Source organism: Pan paniscus, chromosome 1, assembly GCF_029289425.2.
Source record: "Pan paniscus chromosome 1, NHGRI_mPanPan1-v2.0_pri, whole genome shotgun sequence".
Classification (NCBI taxonomy): Eukaryota; Metazoa; Chordata; class Mammalia; order Primates; family Hominidae; genus Pan; species Pan paniscus.
The window spans coordinates 89284243-89301575 of NC_073249.2; the positions used below are offsets into that span (position 1 = coordinate 89284243).

The window sequence follows — 17333 nt, forward strand, 5'->3', positions numbered from 1 at the left end:
TATAAATTAAATTAACAAATACCCACCATAGTATCTGGAACAAAACTGATCCTGAATAAATACATGCAACCATTCACAAATGTATGAATGAATAAACGAAACTTGCTTACTTCAGAAGTTGTTCCAAGAGAGTCTAGGAAACTCATGAGTAAATTCTATCAGTTAATTCCACAAATATTTATTAAGCCCCTTCTCTGTGTTAGGCACTCTTCTAGAGACTAGGAATATGGAAGTAAACAGAAAAATATCCCTAAAAATCACCAACTTAGGGAATATTTTCTCCAGAGACTCCAAAGCACTCTCTGCTTGTATCTTCCAAGAAAAGAGACAAAAGTGTTACTTGCTTTTTGCAGAGATCACAGGAAAATAAAAAGCAATGACCCAAGAGTCCATCAGCCAAGATATTCCAGGTTCTTGTTCTAGCTCTTCCACCACTTGGCAATATGATCTCGGGAAAGAAGTGCACCTAATATCTTAGACTACGTGGAGGCTTATGGCCTTCACCTCTCAAATGCCTTCTAGCTTTCAGAGTCTGTAAGTCTAGGTAAAAATATTTTTAACAAAATGGATCTCTAGTGAGAAACTTAGTTTTTGAATGAGAATGCGTTAGAAAATTTAGTTGTCATAACATATTAAATACACCTAGAGTAGAATGCCAAAAAAAAAAAAAAGGCATCCTCAAGAAACTGGGTGAACTGCATTTGTGGCAGCTCCTCAGGGAGCTCCAAGGCCAAAAAGATTAGGAAGTGAAAAAGCTGCAACAGTCAGATGGCTACAGTTTTCTTTTTATGTTCTCAGGGCCGGAAGCAGCTGGAAAAGACTCAGAAATCTTCACAGTGAATGGGATTCTGGGAGAGTCAGTCACTTTCCCTGTAAATATCCGAGAACCACGGCAAGTTAAAATCATTGCTTGGACTTCTAAAACATCTGTTGCTTATGTAACACCAGGAGACTCAGAAACAGCACCCGTAGTTACTGTGACCCACAGAAATTATTATGAACGGATACATGCCTTAGGTCCGAACTACAATCTGGTCATTAGCGATCTGAGAATGGAAGACGCAGGAGACTACAAAGCAGACATAAATACACAGGCTGATCCCTACACCACCACCAAGCGCTACAACCTGCAAATCTATCGTAAGTCATGGGAAGACGGAGAGCTTGTGTTTTATTTTTACTTTGCAAGTTTGCTATCTGAAACACATCTACATTTCTGATAATTGGGTCCCCTAAATCTTTTTATATCTATAAATACTTACATATTGATACATCAATATTTATAAGAGGATGTAGTCTTATTTCAGTCCTGACTTTGCCTGTTTTTAGCTATGTAATCTTCCATCAGTAGTTGGTCCCCTGGGCCTTGGTTCTCTTTTTTACATAATGTCAGTGATCATACTACTCACTTCCCAGGGTTATCATGAGGATCAAATGAGATAGTGTATGCAAAGTGCTTTAAAAAAACTTTTCATTTTGAGATCATGATAGATGCAAAGAAGGTACAAATAAATATACAGGGAGGTTCTATGTACCCTTCACCCTGTGTTAACACCTTGCATAACTATAGCACAATATCAAAAACAGGAAATTGACATTAGCACAATCTATAGAGCTTATTTAGGTTTCACCACGTATGCATGCATTCATTTATGTGTGAGTATGTGTGTAGCTCTGTACAATTTAATCACATGGGTAGTTTTGTGTAACCACTACCATAATCAAGATTAACCATCACAAGATTCCCTCATACTCTCCCTTTATAGCCACATCTCCATCTTTCCCTTCCCCAGTCCCTGAAAAACAACCAGTTTGTTCACATCTACAACTATGTCATTTCACACATGTTATGTAGATGGAATAATGAAGGTGTATCTTTCTGAGGTTGGGTATTTTTCACTTAGCGTAATGTCACTGAGATTCATCCAAACTCTTGTGTGTACTAATAGTTTATACCTTTTTATTGCTAGATAGTATTCCATGGTATGGATGCACTAGGTTGTTTAACCATTCACCTCTTGAGGAACATTTTAGTTCTTTCCAGTTTGGGGCTATTACAAATAAAGCTGCTGTGAATATATGTGTACACATTTCTGCATGAAATAAGTTTTTATTTCTCTGGGATAAATGCTCAAGAATGTAATTTTATGATAAGGCCATTTACAACTTTAAAAGAAACAGATAAACTGTTTTCAACTTTCCATTCTCACCAGGAATGTATGAGTGATCCAGTTTCTCTACATCCTCACTAGCATTTGGTGTTATTATTTTTCATTTTGGCCATTCTGATGGGTGTGCAGTTATAACTCAATTTAGTTTTAATTTGAATTTCTAGTAGTTAATGCAAAGTGCTTTTGAAAGGTAAAATATTATAACTATTTGTTATCATCATTATAATTGCCACAATTCACTGGGAGATGTGCGTGCTTTGTTTTGCAAGCTACCCCAAGTGTGGTCTGTAGACTGGCAGTATCAGCATCAACTGGGAGCTTTTTGGAAATGCGAATGTTCAGGTCCTCCCCCTGACCTTTGTGAATGAATGAAGTCCAGGAATCTGTGTTTAATGTTATCTCTGGATTATTCCCACCTGTGCCAAAGTTTGAGAAAGTACGGACTTAGTGCTGCCCTGTTCAGTATGGTAGCCTCTAGACACATGCAGCTCTTGAGCATCTGAAATGTGGTGAGTCCAAATTGAGATGTGCTGTAAGTGTAAAATTCATACCAGATCTTGAAATCTTAGCACCAAAAAATTATATAAAATATCTCAATAATTTTCTTTTTTTTCTTCAATGTTTATTTTAAGTTCAGGGGTACATGTGCAGGATGTCAAAGTTTGTTACATAGGTAAATGTGTGCCATGGTGGTTTGCTGCACAGATCATTCCATCATCTAGGTATTAAGGCCAACATCCATTAGCTAACCTTCCTGATCCTCTCTCTCCCCCAACCCCTCTCCAACAGGTCCCAGTGTGTGTTGTTCCCCTCCATGTGTCCATGTGTTCTCAACATTCATCTCCCACTTATAAGTGAGAACATGTGGTGTTTGGTTTTCTGTTCCTGCATTAGTTTGCTGAGGGTAATGGCTTCCAACTCCATCCATGTCCCTGAAAAGGACATGATCTTGTTCCTTTTTATGGCTGCATAGTATTCCATGGCATATATGTACCACATTTTCTTTATCCAATCTATCATTGATGGGCATTTGGGTTGATTCCATATCTTAGCTATTGTGAATAGTGCTGCAATGAACATACATGTGCAAGTATCTTTATAATAGAATGATTTATATTCTTTGGGGTATATACCCAATAATGGGTTTGCTGGAACAAATGGTATTTCTGCCTCTAGGTTTCTGAGGAATGGCCACACTGTCTTCCACAATGGTTGGAATTAACTAATTTACACTCCCACCAACATTGTAAAAACATTTCTTTTTCCCTGCAATCTTGCCAGCATCTGTTGTTTCTTGACTTTATTAATAATTGCCATTCTGACAGGCAGGAGATGGTATCTCATTGTGGTTTTGATTTGCATTTTTCTAATGATCAGTGATGTTTAGCTTTTTTTCACATGTTTGTTGGCTGCATGAATGTCTTCTTTTGAGAAGTGTCTGTTCATGGTTTTTGCCCACTTTTTAATGGGGCTGTGTGTGTGTTTTTTTTTTCCTGTTTGTTTTTTCCTTAAACGTTTGTTTAAGTTCCTTGTGGACTCTGGATATTAGACCTTTGTCAGATGGATAGACTGGAAAAATTTTCTCCCATTCTGTAGGTTGTTTGTTCACTCTGATGATAGTTTCTTTTGCTGTGCAGAAGCTCTTTAGTTTAATCAGATCCCATTTGTCAATTTTTGCTTTTGTTGCAATTGCTTTTGACATTTTCATCATGAAATCTTTGCCCGTGCCTATGTCCTGAATGGTATTGCCCAGATTTTCTTATAGGGTTTTTATACTTTGGGGCTTTACATTTAAGTCTTTAATTCACCTGGAATTAATTTTTGTTTAAGGTATAAGGGAGTGGTCCAGTTTCAATTTTCTGCATGTGGCTAGCCAGTTCTCCCTGCACCATTTTTAAATAGGGAATCCTTTTCCCATTGTTTTTGTCAGGTTTGTCGAAAATCTGATAATTGCAGGTGTGTGGTCTTATTTTTGAGTTCTTTATTCTGTTCCATTGGTCTATGTGTCTGTTTTTGTACCAGTACTGTGCTGTTTTGGTTACCTTGGCCTTGTAGTATAGTTTGAAGTTGGGTAGTGTGATGCCTCCAGTTTTGTTCTTTTTGCTTAGGACTGTCTTGGCTATTCAGGCTCTTTTTCATCCATATGAATTTTAAAGTAGTTTTTTCTAATTCTATGAAGAATGTCAATAGTAGTCTAATGTGAATAGCTTAGAATCTATAAATTACTTTGGGCAGTATGGCCATTTTCATGATATTGATTCTCCCTATCCATGAGCATGGAATGTTTTTCCACTTATTTGTGTCCTCTCTGATTTCTTTGAGCAGTGGTTTGTAGTTCCCCTTGAAGAGGTCCTTCACTTTCCTTGTTAGCTGTATTCCTAGGCACATTAATCTTTTTGTAGCAATTGTGAATGGGAGTTCATTAATTATTTGGCTCTCTGCTTGCCTGCTGTTTGTGTATAGGAACATTAGTGATTTTTGCCCATTGATTTTGTATCCTTGAGGATTGCTGAAGTTGTTTAACAGCTTAAGAAGCTATTGACCTGAGATGATGGGGTTTTCTAGATATAGGATCATGTCATCTGCAAAAGGAGACAGTTTGACTTCCTCTCTCCCTATTCGAATACCCTTTATTTCTTTCTCTTGCCTGATTGCTCTTGCCAGAACTTCCAATACTATGTTGAATAGGAGTGATGAAAAAGGGCATTCTTGTCCTGTGCTGGTTTTCACAGGGAATGCTTCCTGCTTTTGCCCATTCAGTATGATATTGGCGTGAGTTTGTCATATGTGGCTCTTATTATATTGAGGTATGTTCCTTCAATACCTAAGTTATGGAGAGTGTTTAACATGAAGCGATGTTGAATTTTATTGAAGGCCCTTCTGCCTCAGTTGAGATGATCTGTGGGTTTTGTCTTCAGTACTATTTTTGTAATGAATCACACTTACTGATTTGGATATGTTGAACCAAACTTGCATCCTAGGGATGAAGCCAGCTTGGTCGTGGTGGATAAGCTTTATGATGTGCTGCTGGTTTTGGTTTGCCAGCATTTTACTGAGGATTTTTGCATCAATGTTCATTAAGGATATTGGCCTGAAGTTTCCTTTTTTGGTTTTATCTCTACCAGGTTTTGGTATCAGGATGATGATGGCCTCAGAATGAGTTAAGGAGGAGTTCCTCCTTTTCAATTTTTTGGAATAATTTTAGTAGAAATGATGCCAGCTCTTCTTTGTACTTCTTGTGGAACTCAGCTGTGAATCTGTCTGGTCCTGGCTTTTGTTTTGTTTTGTTTTTGGTTGGTAGGCTATTTATTACTGCCTCAATTTCAGAACTTGTTATTGGTCTGTTCAAAAATTCAACTTCTTCCTGGCTCAGTCTTGGGAGTGTGTAAGTGTCCAGGAATTTATCCATTTCTTCTATATTTTCTAGTTTATGTACATAGAGATATTTATAGTATTCTCTGATGGTTGTTTGTATTGCTTTGGGGTCAGTGGTGATATCCCCTTTATCATTTTTTATTGTGTTTATTTGATTCTTCTCTCTTTTCTTCTTTACTAGTCTAACTAGCAGTCTATCTATTTTTTTTATTTTTTCAAAAAGCCAACTTCTGGATTTGTTGATTTTCTGAAGAGTTTTTTGTGTCTCTGTCTCCTTCAGTTCAGCCCTGATCTTTGTTATTTCTCATCTTCTGCTAGCTTTGGGGTTTGTTTGCTTTTGGTTCTATAGTTCTTTTAGTTGTGATGTTAGGTTGTTAACTTGAGATCTTTCTAGCTTTTTGATGTGGGCATTTAGTGCTGTAAGTTTCCCTCTTAACAATCCTTTAGCCTGCCTTGCAGAGATTCTGGTACATTGTCTCTTTGTTCTCATTAGTTTCAAAGAACTTGATTTCTGCCTTAATTTCATTGTTTACCCAAGAGTCATTCAGGAACAGATTGTTCAATTTCCATGTAATTGTGTGGTTATGAGTGAATTTCTTAATTTTGAGCTCTAATTTGATTGTGCTATGATCTGACAGACTGTTTCCCTGAATGATTTCAGGTCTTTCGCATTTGCTGAGGAGTGTTTTACTTCCTATTATGTGATAAATTTTAAAGTAAGTGCATACGGTGTTGAGAAGAATATATATTCTGTGGAATTCGGGTGGAGAGTTCTGTAGAGGTCTACAGGTATACTTGATCCAGAACTGAGTTTAGGTTCTGAATATCTTTGTAAACTTTCTGCCGTAATGGTCTGTCTAATATGGTAAGTAGGGTGTTTAACTCTCCCATTATTATTGTGTGAGAGTCTAAGTCTTTTTGTAGATCTCTAAGAACTTGCTTTATGGATTTGAGTGCTCCTGTATTGTGCGCATATATATTTAGGATAGTTAGCTCTTCTTGTTTAATTGAACCCTTTACCATCATGTAATGTCCTTCTTTGTCTTTTTTTATCTTTGTTGCTTTAAAGTCTATTTTTTCAGAAACTAGGATTGTAACTCCTGCTTTTTTCTGTTTTCCATTTGCTTGGTAAATTTTTCCCTATCCCTTTATTTTGAGCCTATGTGTGTCTTTGCATGTGAGATGGGTCTCTTGAAGACAGCATACAGATGGGTCTCAGCATACCAGTTTGCCATTCTGTGATTTTTTTAAATTGGGGGCATTTAGCGCGTTTACACTTAAGGTTAGTATTGTTATGTGTGAATTTGATCCTGTCATCATGATGCTAGCTGGTTATTTTGCAGACTTGTTTATGTAGTTGCTTCATAGTGTCACTGGTCTGCATACTTCAGTGTATTTTTGTAGTGGCTGGTACCTATTTTCCCTTTCCTTATTTAGTGCTTCCTTCAGGAGCTCTTGCAAGGCAGGCCTGCTGGTTGCAAATTCCTTCAGCATTTGCTTGTTTGGAAAGGATTTTATTTCTTCTTCACTTATGAAGCTTAGTTTGGCCAGATATGAAATTCTGGGTTGAAAATGGTTTTCTTTAATAATGTTGACTATTGGCCCTCAATCTCTTCTGGCTTGTAGAGTTTCTACTGAGAGGTACACCTTTAGTCTGATGTGCTTCCCTTTGTAGGTGACCTGGCCTTTCTCTCTGGTTGCCTTAACATTTTTTCTTTCATTTCGACCTTGGAGAATCTGATGATTACATGGCCTGGGGTTGATTTTCTCATGGAGTATCTCACTTGTGTTCTCTGCATTTCCTGAATCTGAAGGTTGGCCTGTCTTGCTAGGCTGGGGAAGTTCTCCTGGATGATATCTTGAAGTATGTTTTCCAACTTAGTTCCATTCTCCCCATCTCTTTCAGCTACCCCAATTGGTCATAGGTTTGGTCTCTTTACATAACTCCATATGTCTTGGAGGTTTTGTTCATTCCTTTTCATTCTTTTTTCTTTTTTCTTGTCTGCCTGTCTTATTTCAGAAAGATAGTCTTCAAGTTCTATGATTCTTTCCTCCACTTGGTCTATTCTGCTGTTGATAGTTGTGATCAATATCTCGTGTTGTGGTTTTCAGCTCCATCAGGTTGGTTATGTTCCTCTCTAAACTGGCTATTCTGGCTATCAGCTCCTGTATTGTCTTATCATAATTCTTAGCTTCTTTGCATTGAGTTAGAACATGCTCCTTTAGCTCAGCAAAGTTTGTTATTACCCACCTTCTGAAGCCTACTTCTGTCAGTGCAGCCATCTCAGCCTCAGCCCAGTTCTTTGCTTTTGCTGGAGATGTATTGTGGTCATTTGGAGAAGAAGAGGTATCCTGGCTTCTTGAGTTTTCAGCATTTTTGCATTAATTCTTTATTATCTTTGTGGGCTTATCTACTTTTTATCTTTGAGGTCACTGACCTTCCAATGGGGTTTTTCTGAGGTCTTTTTTGTTGATGCTGTTGTTTTCTATTTGTTGGTTTTTCTTTCAATAGTCAGGCTACTCTTCTGTGGGGCTGCTGCAGTTTGCTGAGGGTCCACTCCAGACCCTAATTGCCTCAGTTTTTCCTATACCTGGAGGTATCACCAGTGAAGTCTGCAAAACAGCGAAGATGGCAGCCTGCTCCTTTTTCTGGAAGCTCCATCCCAGGGGTGTACTGACCTGTTGCCAGCCTGAATACACTTGTAGGAGGTGGCTAGGGAGCTCTGTTGGGAGGTCTCAACCTGTCAGGAGGAACAGGATCAGGGACCCACAAAAAGAATCAGTCTGGTTGCTTTTTGATAGAGCAGGTGTGCTGCATTGGAGGCTCCCTTCCTTGTCCAGACTCTCTGGACTCTCCAAAGCCAGCAGGCTGGAACAGCTGAGTTGACTGAATGGCAGAGATGGTGGCCGCCCCTCCCCATAGGAGCTCTGTCCCAGGGAGAATTCAAAACTCTGTCTGTATAACCCTGGCTAGAGTGGCTGAAGCCCCTGCAGGGAGGTCCCACCCAGTGAGAGTAAAGCAGCAGTCTGATCTGGCAAAGCAGCTGTGCCGCGTTGTAGGGGACCCTTCCTCCTCCAGATCATTTGAACTCTCCAAAGCTGGTAGGCTGGAATGGCTGAAGCTACTGAACCACAGAGATGGCAGACGCCCCCTCCCCAGTAATTTTCATATTAGGGAAAAGAAATTTTTGTTATATTGGGTTAAATATAATGCATAATTTAAATTAATATTACGTGCTTGTTTTGACTTTTGAAATGTGATTATTAGAAAATTTAAAATTACATAAGTGACTCACATTACATTTCTTTTGGGCAACACTAGTTTCTAGCATAGAGAACACCTTGGCCATTTCTCAAAGATTTCACTGTTCATCTGCCTCATTGCAGAAAAACACAGAAATGTGGGTAATCCATGTTGTGACAGATGCAATTCAGGTATATAGGTCACCCACTAAAATGCAAGTTCCATAAAGGCAGGGACTTTGTATATTGTTTATCACTGTATTCCCAGCACCAACATCATCAGGTACATAGTGGATGCTCCAGAAGTATTTGTTGAAAAAGAATGAATGAATAGTATTATTCCCAGGTTTCACAGTGCTTAGCAATTGTGAATGTTCGATTAATATAAGATGATTGAATCAGTTTCTATACCGATGGACAGCATAGTGGAAAGAACACTAATGTTGGGATTAGGCATACTTTGCCAGCTGTATGATCTTGGGCAAGTTGTTTAACCTCTCTGTTCCAAAGTTTCCTGACTTATAGAATGTAGATCGTAATTGATGGTATTAAATGAGATAATGGTAGTTGAGCTCCTAGTATAGTGCCTGCCTTAAAGTAAATGCTCAATAACTAGTAATCATTAATTTTTTAATCCTTATCCCTTAAAAAAAATCTCATTATGAAGGACTTCCTAGATGAAGAAGGCTCTGAACTAGGCTTGAATAATGTAGTCAAAGAGCCATACCCAAATGTCAACCCTTTAGAAAATATTTAACTCATTCGAGAACTTTAGCTGAGAAAATAAAGATGGTATTCAATTTTAAGATATTCATTTTTAACCCTTTATATGTTTAATTTTGCCTACCCAATCTTCAGAAAGTCTTCTACCACGTGCAATTAGGACACAGTACAGTAATATCTTAGAGAAAGCTGTACTGTATATACAATAAAATCTGTACCTTATGGGTAGTTAGCTGGGAAAATAAAGAGAAGGAAACTAACATTTATTGAACACCATTTATGTGTTTGGCATTCTAATATCTATTTTAAAAATATATAGACTATACATATTTAAGCACTGTGTGCACAAAAAGAGCAAAAGATAATACAATGAGATGTAACTCTCTCTTCTCAGAGGCAGTGGCTGTAGCCAGCTTATTCTGTGTCTTCCATAGATAATTAATGTGCATACCAGCATAGACAGACAGATAGATGATAGATAAGTAAATAGGTAATTAGAATAATCTTTATCTTCAAAATCTCATTTAAACCTCACAACAATTGTATTTAGGGAAAAATTTTTACCCTCATGTTATAAATAAGGGAGCTGAAGCTCCATGAATCTGTATATCTTCTCCATTATTCCATAGCTAGAGAGCAGTAGAGCCTGGATTCTGAACCAGGTCTCCAGTGGCTTCCACAATCTTGGCTTGGGAGGATGAAGATCTGTCAGCCATGACTCTGACTTTCTCTTCCCAGCATCTTTGTGCAGGTAACACCTCTGTTCCTGCTGAGAAAAGTGAGATGGGATCCTCTTCTTTACCACTGTCCCCTACCTCAACACCTACCCCCAAAAATTGGTAAACACCAAGCACTCCCTAGGCATTTTTGTAAATCAAATTTCTAAAGAAACACACACGCACACACACAAAATTTTGTTCACTTTCTACTAATTGATATTGTATCAGTCACTATTATAGTTAATCCAGGTCTGTACCCCAAACTTGTTTTGGGTTTATTCCAAGTCTTCACTAATTCTAATATGGAATAGATCCCTCTGAAAGATTGTTAGGACCAGAATTTCTGGCTAGCTTGGAATCAAACATTTTTACAGCTTCTTACTGTTCATGTTGAGTTCCTTCACAAACGCAAGATAATGGTTCTTATATCTTGTGTCTACACTTCTGAATTTATTGCCTTTCTAGACTCCACATTAATTAGAAAGTTGTGCACCAGTTCCTTCTGACTCCTCTATTCCCTTCCTCACATAGCTACAAGTGGAAGAAACAAACCCCACCACAGCAACTTTGCTGAGAGGGCGCTGAACTTATTAACTCCAAATGTGCTCATTTTCTTATTCCTGGTAAAAGAAAAGACCTTAACGCTTCCCCATGCCAGCTCCAGTCCTAGCTATCACTTGAATTATTATTGTTCTTTAGTAACCCTTTACTAGCCTTCAACTTTTATAGTTTACTTTTTGATTGTTTAAGTAAAAACATTTTAATGAACTTTTAAAGAAATTATAGCTTTCCACCGTGGATAGTTTTTAAAAAATAAAGAAAATATACATACACCAGAAAACAGAATGAAAAAAAATTTTAAAGATTATTTCGGCTGGGTGCGGTGGCTCACACCTGTCATCCCAGCACTTTGGGAGGCCGAGGCGGGTGGATCACAAGGTCAGGAGATTGAGACCATCCTAGCTAACACGGTGAAACCCCATCTCTACTAAAAATACAAAAACAAAATTAGGCGTGGTGGTGGGCACCTGTAGTCCCAGCTACTCCTCGGGAGGCTGAGGCAGGAGAATGGCTTGAACCCAGGAGGCGGAACTTGCAGTGAGCCGAGATCATGCCACTGCACTCCAGCCTGGGTGACAGAGCGAGACTCCGTCTCAAAAAAAAAAAAAAAGATTATTTCATGTAGTTGTGTGCTGATAAATATTTAATTAGCTCTTAATTGGGTGTGTGTATTCATATATATATAAAATTTATGTTTAGTACAAATTTTATTGACTTGAAGGATGTGTAGCACACAGTTTCATTAATGATAATAAATATATAATAGTCTTTATTGTAAATTCTATATAGAATTTATTTTGCTGAGAGGGCACTAGAGGATAAATTCCAATTATTCTTACAGAATGCTTTCATTGATTTTTGCTAAGCATTTATATCCCTAATCAGCTTATAGTTGTAATTGATGTATGAGTATAGTTCCAACACAAACATCGGTTGATATTTTCATTTCAGTTAAATAATAAGAAAAAAGTGATTCAACAAAGACATATATATTGGAGCTTCATTTGTTTATCAATGACACGAGCGACTTCTTTGCTGAATTGGATAATGGTTTCCAAATACCAGAAGAATACTTCCTATTTTTTGTGCTATTCACAATGTAATGGCTACAGATATTATACAATTTTAAGTTTCATCTGCATTCCTCCATTGCTATCTTAAGTCTAGAGCAACAATCATCAAAACAGTAAATCGAGTCCTAGCTTATAGCAATTGCAAATTTCTATGGGGTAAATACTCCTACCATGGCTGATTTTAAGACATGCAGAATTAGAAAGACAGATACTCTGTTAACAAAGGACAGATACAATAGATGTAGATAACCTCGAGAGCATAGACAGCAGGAAAATGTCAAAAAAAGGATTAGAAAGTGATGAGTTTTGAGGATTTATTATCTTTATTTTTAACATAATTTATTTATGTTTTTATAATTTAATTTTTAATGATGGCTTGCAAATTTCTGAGAATTTAACAATTGGCTCCCACAAACTAGTACAAGCCAGCTCCAGCTCACTACTGGCTCATGTGTTTGCCCCCACAGGTCGGCTTGGGAAACCAAAAATTACACAGAGTTTAATGGCATCTGTGAACAGCACCTGTAATGTCACACTGACATGCTCTGTAGAGAAAGAAGAAAAGAATGTGACATACAATTGGAGTCCCCTGGGAGAAGAGGGTAATGTCCTTCAAATCTTCCAGACTCCTGAGGACCAAGAGCTGACTTACACGTGTACAGCCCAGAACCCTGTCAGCAACAATTCTGAGTCCATCTCTGCCCGGCAGCTCTGTGCAGGTAACCAGCTCTGCCCATCTCTCCTGGTGAGTCTCAGAGATCACTCTGAGGAGCTGCAAGGTCTGAACGTGGGCCACATTCTCTAGGGAGATGTGCTTCCTTTATCTTTGGCCTGGTCACTGAGGGCATCACCTCCCAAGAAGCCTACTGGGAAAGAGGCCAAAGCCTTCTGAGAGATGCTAGACATTTCTGGGTGTTCTGTGGCAGCCCCTGATCAACTCTCTGATTCAATTTCTCATCCTGGCTTTTAATAGCAGAAAGTTTAGTTTCCCTAGGAGCTTTGGCACTCCTTCGGAGGACACCCAATTTTCATAATGCCCCTGACTGTGGGCAAACCTGCCCAGCCTCTTGGGCCTATTTCCTGAGAATCAAGACTCACTGCATCTTCTATTTCCAGACATGGCAATGGGCTTCCGTACTCACCACACCGGGTTGCTGAGCGTGCTGGCTATGTTCTTTCTGCTTGTTCTCATTCTGTCTTCAGTGTTTTTGTTCCGTTTGTTCAAGAGAAGACAAGGTAGGATTTTCCCAGAAGGTAAAATGTGGAAACTCACCTTCTCTCCTCCTGGGACTGAAGCCATTTATCCAAGGTTTAGCTGAAAGGTCCATTGTTCCAGGGAATCTGCCTTTTTCCAATCTCCACCCCACCACCTCCCAGAATGATGGCTCTGAGGATGGTATGACATTACCCTGAATGGTCTTCAGAATCCATTCCTGAGATCACCAGTAGCTGGTGGGCCCAGAACATGGGTTCGAGCTTAGTACATACATGAACAAGCTGTGCTTCACTGTACGAGTGTGTTCACCTCTCCAGCTCAGGACCCTCACATGTGAAATGTTTGGACTAGAGGATCTCTAGGGTCACTTCCAATTTCATTGTATTTTGATTATGACTATTGGAGAGTCATTGAGAAACATATACTAATCCTGTACTCCATGGTTGTCACTAGGTCCCTCTGAATCCCTCTGGATCATTCTGTAGTTGTGCCATTCTCTATTCAGAAAATCTGATCTTAGACCCTCAAGGAATCATTATACCCTCCGATTCACCCACATCCCATGTCCACCCAACAACTTCCTTTTCCCACCAATCACAATAAAAAACATGGAACTTCTGCTTCCATGTTCCTGACTCTCCTTTGGGTCTGATTCCTCAGGTTCCTGCTTGAACACCTTCACTAAGAACCCTTGTAAGTTCTCAGCCACAAAGTTCCTTGAATAATAATTGGGAGGGATGGGGAGTTCCCAACAGAGTGGTTAAACTAAGCACGTGATTTGCAGTCAGTCTAGGCGTGAAAGTCCCAGCTTGACCATTTATCAGCTACCGGTTTTTTTATCATTGTAAGCTTCCATTTTCTCAGTTGTAAAATATTCACAGTAATAAGGTGTGCTGTATATACTTATTAAGTAGATTAAGTGGAATTAGAAATACAAAATACTTGGCCCAATTCCAAGTACATAGTAAGTACTTGATAAATGTTAGCTAGTATACTGATAACTGATTGGCCTGGGGCATGGTACGAAGGAGGCATTCTAGGGGGAAGGGGATTTGTGACGTGTGCCATGCTCAAATGGCCTCACAATGGGGAGAAGGCACAGCCTGCTTGAACCACAGGTGATCTGCAAGGTCCCTCAAAGAGATATTGTCTTCAATCCCTCACTGACTCTTGGGAAGAGAAAGGGCTATTCTTTGCATCTATAAATGAGACAAGAGAGAGCACTCAGTTTGTCTCATACTCACCAAATAAGTGATAGGACTAAACTCTGAATGTTGGAGCCCTGTAATACTGCTCAGCTCAGACCTGTTATTTGTAGGTATGTTGGTGCCCTGGATTATGAAGGCCCAAAATTCTGGCCTTCTTTTTTCACCTTGACCCTAAAATGTTCTGTGTTAGTACCAAAGCAAAGGAGTACACTGACGTGAATGTCTCTTCTAGCCTATACATTCTTAAAAGGAAAGACTTGTCTACTGTCTTTTCTTCTCTGGGGCCTCACACAGAGCCTGGCACATAGAAGGTGCTTAATAAATGTTTATTAACTGTGTGAACTGGCAGGGTGCTGTGGCTCATGCCTGTAATCCCAGCGCTTTGGGAGATCAAGGCATGTGGATCAGCTGAGCTCAGGAGTTCAAGACCAACCTGGGCAACATGGTGAAACCCTGTCTCTACCAAAAATACAAAAAATTTGCTGGGTGTGGTGGCACACACCTGTGGTCCCAGCTACTCAGAAGGCTGAGGTGGGAGGATCACTTGAGTCCAGAAGATAGAGGTTGCAGTGAGCCATGAGGTGGTGCACCACTGCACTCCAACGTGGGTGACAGAGTGAGAACTTGTCTCAAAAACAAACAAAAACAGACTGTGAATCAATCAAACAAGCAATAAATGTTCATGAAACATCTACTATGGGCTTAACATTGAGATGGTTACAGCAAGGTCTGCACCAAAAGAATGTAAAACAGTATATAACTAGAAAGAATCAATCAAGTTAAAAAACTAAGCCCGTGACATGGAAAGTCAACTAGCCATGCAAGACAGTCAGTGGTAAGTGTCAGAAACATGAAGGGAGCTCTTGGGTGGAACAGCTACATTTGACTGGCCACACAGGGAGGGGTTGGGGAAATTGTCTTTGGCCTAATCTGGACTCTAGAGTAGAAGAGAATTCCCACTGACCTGTGGGTGAGGCCTCAGCCAAGTGACTCCTGAGACATTCTGAGGATCCAAGCATCCATTTCAAAGGATGGCAGCCATTTAATCCCTGGCGGCTTCCTTTCTTCATCTTAAAAAGAGAACATTGGAATAGATCATTGCTAAAAAAACCACCTTTCACAGACTGTGGGTCTATATTTATTTGTGAGACAGATGCTGCCTCAAAGAAAACCATATACGCATATATCATGGCTTCAAGGAACACCCAGCCAGCAGAGTCCAGAATCTATGATGAAATCCTGCAGTCCAAGGTGAGCTGATGCAATTCATGGACACCCCTGTGCCACCATCTCCATGACAGGGAGTCATGGGCAGCCATTGCCTCTGCTTGTTGTTGTCTAGAAAGCAGCCACGGCCAAGAGTCCAGAGGTTCCAACCAGGAAATACCATGTCAGGGAAGTGATGCCACGGATCTTTCTATGAGGACAGAAACGTGACCCATTGTCACCCCATGGCAGCCTCCATGGGCTGAGGCACTGAGTGTCCCACAGTGGGCCCGGCTCCAGGTTAGATGAGCCATGACTAGGAGCAAGGCGCCCCCTAGAGGGGCCACACAACAGAGGAGCTACTGGAGTGAGGTGAGGGCTGCTATGTGACTACCAACGTGGTGAACAGGTTGCTAAGGGGGCTACGAGGCAACAGAACTGACAGACAAGTTCCCTTGAATGCCCCTCCTGGTCTAGCAGCAGCAGCTTGCTTTCCTCAGACTCAGAGTCACTGTTCCACACCCCTCCTCCCATCCGCCCTTTACCTGCCTGCCCCTCCCTCCCCTCCACCCTGGATCACCCTCTCCTGTGTCCCCACCAGCCTGCCTCCTTAAAGTCTGCAAGGAATCAAGGGGGAGACTGAGGTCTGCCTGGTCAGTCTAGCGCTGTGCTTGGACTGATAGGGCAGCTGGATCCATAGAGCCCATGGAAAGCTAAAATCCTGACTGAGCAGGACTCATCCTGAACCATGGGATCCCTCCTCTTGGCCCCTGAGGTTTTTCACCCCCGAGACCCTGCCCAACTGCTACCCATTCACCCCCACCTTATCCCTTCCTGATCCTAAGCCTCTCCAGAGTTGGATGGAGGCAGAACTGAGGCCAAAGGGGAGGCCACCTAGTAAATGTGGGACCAGGGAAGGATGGTGGGTAGAGGCAGAATTAGGAAAGGGGACTTGTAAGATTGGGCCTGGGCTCCCTCACTGAGGGGAAGATGTGTGTTTTACAGGTGCTTCCCTCCAAGGAAGAGCCAGTGAACACAGTTTATTCCGAAGTGCAGTTTGCTGATAAGGTAACCCCTTTCTGGCTTTTTATCCTTGCTTTCCTATCTCTTCCAGCCATTCTGGTGCACCCGGTCCATCCAACCAGGGGCTAGCTAGTTCCCCTGGGACTCCTTGTAGTTCTCAGGACCCACTGCCTAGGTTTTTGGTCTATATGTACTTCCACCCATGCACAAAGCCCCACTCCCTAGGTCAATGGCCATCCACGAGTTATCTTACTTGGGATGCTGATCCCACCCTTCAAATGCAGAAGTCCCTATGCCTCTGAACTACGGTATGGGAACTCCATCCCGTATAATACCTGGGGTCACTGCTAGCTCACAGTGTGAAAATGAGAAAACAGGTGCTTCCCTCTGAGCAAACACAGGCCCATGCCAGATGCCCAGATGGGTGCAATGGAGCAGAAGCTGAATTTCAGTTCATTTGCTCCCTCAGCTGCTCTTTTACCACACGCAGCCGGCACAACCATTTGTAGTGTCAAGTGCCTTGTGCCTTATGCCTGTGCCTTATGTCCTTCTCTGTCATATGCAAAGCCCTCTGACAGGACTTTAAATTTTGGGGATCTAAGGAGGGATTGTCACTATCTGAAGGTCCTCACTGCTGCTACAATCAGGACAGCTTTAGGGTTGCTTAAAGAATCATGTTTTCTAAGTATTCCTGTTTAATAGCTGAGTTACCAAGCAGGAAGCTAAACTGAATACGAATTGAGAGTGATCCTATAAGGCAATAGGGAGGACATCTATGAGCTCGACGAGCAGGGCAGTGCTACTTCCTTTTAAGG

The 17333-nt window shown here is 40.6% G+C and overlaps 1 protein-coding gene across 4 annotated transcripts in view; it reads left to right on the forward strand.

Moving 5' to 3' along the window:
- The window catches only part of CD84 (CD84 molecule), a 38328-nt gene that overhangs the window by 12951 nt on the left and 8044 nt on the right, over positions 1–17333 (forward strand). Inside the window, exons 2-7 of one of the 4 annotated variants that reach the window (XM_057302332.2) lie at positions 799–1140; positions 12333–12584; positions 12982–13119; positions 13742–13774; positions 15443–15540; positions 16501–16563. In XM_057302332.2, coding sequence (XP_057158315.1) covers positions 799–1140; positions 12333–12584; positions 12982–13119; positions 13742–13774; positions 15443–15540; positions 16501–16563 — 926 coding nt within the window. The remainder of the gene's footprint in view (positions 1–798; positions 1141–12332; positions 12585–12981; positions 13120–13741; positions 13775–15442; positions 15541–16500; positions 16564–17333) is intronic. The other 3 variants (XM_034938505.3, XM_003811873.4, XM_057302330.2) reach the window with 3 other exon arrangements.